Source organism: Gekko japonicus, unplaced genomic scaffold, assembly GCF_001447785.1.
Source record: "Gekko japonicus isolate JY-2015 unplaced genomic scaffold, Gekko_japonicus_V1.1 scaffold698, whole genome shotgun sequence".
NCBI lineage: Eukaryota > Metazoa > Chordata > Lepidosauria > Squamata > Gekkonidae > Gekko > Gekko japonicus.
In genome coordinates this window covers 189,350-194,371 of record NW_015168069.1, presented here as the reverse complement: position 1 = coordinate 194,371, position 5,022 = coordinate 189,350, and the positions used below count along the sequence as shown (strand labels likewise).

General features: G+C 50.1%; 1 protein-coding gene across 1 annotated transcript in view; it reads right to left on the bottom strand.

The window, feature by feature from the left end:
• The window catches only part of ITGA11 (integrin subunit alpha 11), a 164,405-nt gene that overhangs the window by 2,554 nt on the left and 156,829 nt on the right, over nt 1–5,022 (bottom strand). The window contains exon 30 of the mRNA XM_015414591.1: nt 4,658–4,753. Coding sequence (XP_015270077.1) covers nt 4,658–4,753 — 96 coding nt within the window. The remainder of the gene's footprint in view (nt 1–4,657; nt 4,754–5,022) is intronic.

Here is a 5,022-nt window from a genome sequence, read left to right as displayed (position 1 = left end):
CGCCTGGCTGAATGAGGGCCGGAAGCGGGGCGGCCGGAAGCGGGGGGCGGGGCTTCGTCATGTGCCCCGCCCCCGTACCTCACCCGGGGAAACTGCGATCCCCCGCGATCCCCCCCGAAATGACCTCTGGTTTTCAGAGCAGATAAAGGTTAAACACGTGATTTGGTGAAGGGTATATTATTAGAAGGTAGAAGCTAGAAAGTAGCAACGTAAATAAGTAATAAACCCCATAAAATATAAAAAAAAATAGGAGCCGAAATTAGGTATAGATTATATGTGAGGAGATGAAGATATTAGGCGACTATTAAAAGAAAATAGGTATGGTTCAGAAATAAAATGTTTCGAAGGGCTTGGATTTAATTTATTGGTTAAAGGTGTTTGTTAAATAGGTTCTTTTATTACTTAGTAGACTGAGTGAACAGAAATATTAGACTGTTTAATGAAAATGGTACCATTTGAAAAAAATTATTTAATGTAGATTAATTGAATGTTGTGGTTTATATTTGGTTGGAAGTACATGATGATTTATAGTATCAAGATAAGAAAATAATTAATCTGTATTAGATAGGTTATGTAGAAATATTTTGGTGAGGAAAAGATGATCGTGTCTCTTTTTTGTTTGTCTTTTGTGTTTGAAAACCCAATAAATAGAAGTTCAAAAAAAAAAGTTGTGAGCAAGCAATTTGGCTACTGCATAGATTAGTTTGCTCTGGAGCCCCATCCTTCCTGAGCTGAGACAAAAATGACTGAGCCGGAGGCTAAAAAACTGTGAGCCAGCTCACACTAACTCAGCTTGGGGGAAACACTGGCCCACACCCAGCTCTTGTAAGGCATGAGTCAAGTCCCGTAGGATCTTGGAGACGAACAAGATCTTCTGGGTATAAGCTTTTGAGAGTCACTGCTCCCTGTTTTGACTCTCGAAAGCTTATAGCAAGAAAATATTGTTAGCGTCTAAGGTGCGACGAGACTCGAATCCAGCTCTTCCATGACACACCAGCAGGGCTCCCCTCTGAAAGGATTTTCTGAAGCATGTAGAAAAATTCAGGTGGGGTAGCTGTGTTGGTCTGAAGCAGCAGAAGTAAGTTTGAGTCCAGTGGCACCTTTAAGCCCACGAAAGCTTACACTGCGAATAAAACTTTGTTGGTCTTAAAGGTGCCCCTGGACTCAAAACGTCTTTCTGAAGCATGTGTAAGACAGACATTCTCTCCTGACAGTTATTGGCGTCTACCAGGAGAGGCCGAACACCGAAGAATAGCTGCTTTCGGATTATGGTGCTGGAGAAGACTCTTGAGAGTCCCTCGGACTGCCAGGAGATCAAACCAGTCAATCCTAAAAGTAATCAACCCTGACTGTTCCCTGGAAGGCCAGATAATGAAACTGAAGCTCAAATACTTTGGCCACCCAGTGAGAAGGGAGCCCTCACTGGAAAAGACCCTGATGCTGGGAAAGATTGAAGGTCAAAGAAGACGGGGACGGCAAAGGATGAGATGGTTGGACAGTGTCATAGATGCAACGAACATGAAACTGAGCAAACTTCATAGGACGGCGGAAGACCGGAAGGCCTGGCATGATGTGGTCCATGGGGTCCCGAAGAGTCGGACTCGACTATGCGACTGAACAACAACAACAACCACCAGGAGAGGGCACTAGTGCTCCACTCTTCATGGCAGTGATGGCTGACTTCCTAGAAAAGTTGCATCCGTCATTGAAACCTCAAAGGCACAACTTTTCCCTTTGCAGGATCTGTGCATATGAATTCAGCAATTTCTTCCATTTCGGCCACAAGAAGCCTGCTCAAAAGCCACCACTGTCTCTATCAGCCTTTTATTTATATAGGGAGATTTATTGTATTATCCTTCCTTTTTGTAGCAATGTACTCTTAAGGTGCTGGGGGTAGAAACCTGGACGTTAGCGACACTTTCGCTTGTTGGGTTTATTTCTTGAGGAGCTGCAACGGGCTGAAACATGCACAACGCCTGTTCTCGTCATCCGTGTGGTCTGAGACTTGCTCAGGACAAGGGAGGTATTGAAGCCTCTGTCAGTCTTCTTCGCCCTAATGTTACATTTTGGCAACCACTGGCTGATGCCGGAAAAGGGCCGGGCAGCCACAGGGATGCTGAGAAGGAGGTTTGGTAAAGTGTATGGTCCAGAGAGCAAGAGGAGGCGGCAGAGGAGGCAGCTACAGAAATCTCAGAAGGGAAGAAGAGGAGGAGGAGGAGGAGATTGGATTTATACCCCGCCCTTCACTACCCAAAGGAGTCTCGGAGCAGCTTACAATCTCCTTTCCCTTCCCCTCCCCACAATAGACACCCTGTGAGGTAGAAGGGGCTGAGAGAGCTCTCTCAAGGACTGCTCATGAGAGAACAGCTCTGACAGAACTATGGCTCGCCCAAGGTCATCCAGCAGCTGCAAGTGGAGGAGTGGGGAATCAAACCCGATTCTCCCAGATCAGAGTCCACGCACTTAACCACTACACCAAACTGGCTCCAGAGACGAGGGAGATATGTAGAAAAGGCAGAACTTCTCTGGCACGTTGAAGCCACATGTGCTAGGCTGGATTGCAAGAGCTGTCTCCACGTTTCCCGTACAGGTCTTGCAAAACACGGAGTCCCAGGAGTTTTACTTATCAGTCTTAAAGAGGGCCGCGAGCCAGTTGTTCTGGACAACCGGGAAGAAAGCACACCCCAGAAATGATGTTGCACTCCCGAGGGGCCGATTGAGTGGGCAGGTTCCCAGAGACGTTTGGTGAGCAGTTGAAAAAGCACGGCTGTTCAAGCGACACATGTTCAGCAGTGCGGGGAATTCTGCACAGCACCCAGGAGGTCTCCCACCCAGGAGGCATGGGCCAGACCCAGAACAGCTTGGCTTCGGCACAGGGAGTCGCCGCGTGCACCTTCAGCCTGTGCACCTGCATGTTTCTCCCATGGGCCCAAAGAAGGTGGGGGGGGGTAAGACAGTTGAAGCCGCATGGCCGCATTTTGACCCGTGGCTTCGCCTAATTTTCCCCGCGGTTTCATGATCTGCAAAACAAAGCCACGGGTCAAAATGCGGCCGCGCGGCTTCGAGTGGGGAATTTACCAGTAGAAGCGGGGCAAAGGGAGGCGCGACCGCGGCACAGCTCTTGTGTGAAATCAGTCAAAGTGTCCCCACCCCAAGATAACACAGCAGCAGCAGCAGCTGCGTTGTCTCCCAGGGCTTTCCCCCAGGGGCTGCTGATCTTCCATCCTGCAAACCGCTTCCTCCTGGGATCCCGCCATCCGAGGGTGCCCAGGCTGGGGTTCTTTTGCCTGGAGGCAGGAGGAGGGTGCAGCCAGCAGATCAGCTAAAGAGCAACCAGCTGCAAGCTGTGGCTATGGAGCCACACCGGCAGAGTCTGGCAAGCCAGCCTGAGGGGGGAATTGGGAAGAATTGGGTCCTCCACCCCTTCTGCCTCTACCGCTCTTTTTTTTTTAAAATCACCAATGCACACGTTGTGTATATCGGGTCATTTCCTGCAGGAGTGCACAAGAGCGGAGCTCCGGCAGTAAAGAGCCCAGGGGGCGGGCACATGCAACAAGCCCCACCCCCTGCTCCCAGCAGCCCTCAGTCAGAGCAAGAAGCAGCCAGGTAAGTTGCAGAGCCAACAGGTCCAAAACAGTCCAGTGGCACCTTTAAGACCAAGTTTTATTCAGGTACAAGCTCTCCCTCCTCTGTGAGGGCAGATCTGCACGTCCCCCCCCCCAATAGCTAGCCATCCAAAACAGTCCAGTGGAGCCTGAGCGGTGGGTGTGGCCTTCTGACACACTTCTGGTGATGTCAGGGGTGTGTGGCATATGCAAATAAGTTATGCTAATGAGTTAGGCTAATGAGCTCCTGCACCTCTTTTTCTACAAAATGACCCCTGGATATCACTACCTTGAATTTTAAAATATACCACCAAGGCATTTCCACTCATGGGAGAGTATCACCGAGTGCTGCATGCGGCACCCAGTAGCTTTGACTTGTCTAGACTGGGCAGGCTATCCCTGCAATGGTGTATGCAGTCCGAAAAATCTCCACAAATCGGATTACATCCAAACTGGGAGGGCAACACAGAAAACATTGGAATGCCATGGTTTGCTGCCAACAGTGCCCAGATTCTTTGTAGCACCTGAGTGAATGAAGGATGCCCATTCTAGAGGAAAAGTTATAAGGAGACAACCTTGACTTCACAAACCACTCCACACTACACTCACCCCCTTCGGGTCCTCCTGAGTTATCCCCCAATGAGGATCCAAGGCGGCTTACATCATTCTCCTCCCCTCTGTTTTATCCTCACAACAACCCTGTGAGGTAGGTTAGGCTGAGAGCGTGTGACTGGCCCTAGGTCACCCAGCAAGCTTTCATGGTATAAGTGGGGATTTGAACCTAGCCTGACACTTGAACCATTACAACACGCTGGCGCTCCCTAACTTGGTTAGGGTTACCAACTACCTGGAGGAAACAGATGTCCTGTCCTCTTATTTAGCTCTGTGCCTTGAAAAGTTTCACCGGCCCAGTTCCATGCACTGAAGGGACAGGACTTCCCCTCACCCCCCAGTTGGTGGTAATTCTAGGACTTGCTCAGCTCAGCTGTGTCTTCTTAGGGCCACCAGGAGGTGGGAAAGGTACGAAAGGCAAACCTGTTCCAAGGCCTCACCTGCCGGCTGGGCTCTTCTTCCCGGAAGACGAAGGCGCTGCGGAAGCCCCTCTGCAAGGCCGCGTTGATCACGAACCTCAGGGACTTGAACTTCAGCTGGATAAGGCAAGACAGAAAGACTTAGAACGTGGCCGGGTGGGGGGGGGACACACCCAGCACAGTCCCTTCAATAAGAAGAACTACAGTAGTGAAGGAGGAGGAGGAGGAGATTGGATTTATACCCCGCCCTTCACTACCCAAAGGTGTCTCAGAGCGGCTGACAAACTCCTTTCCCTTCCCCTCCCCACAACAGACACCCAGTGAGGTAGGCGGGGCTGAGAGAGCTCTGACAGAAACTGCTCTTTTTCAAGCACAGCTCTTATCAG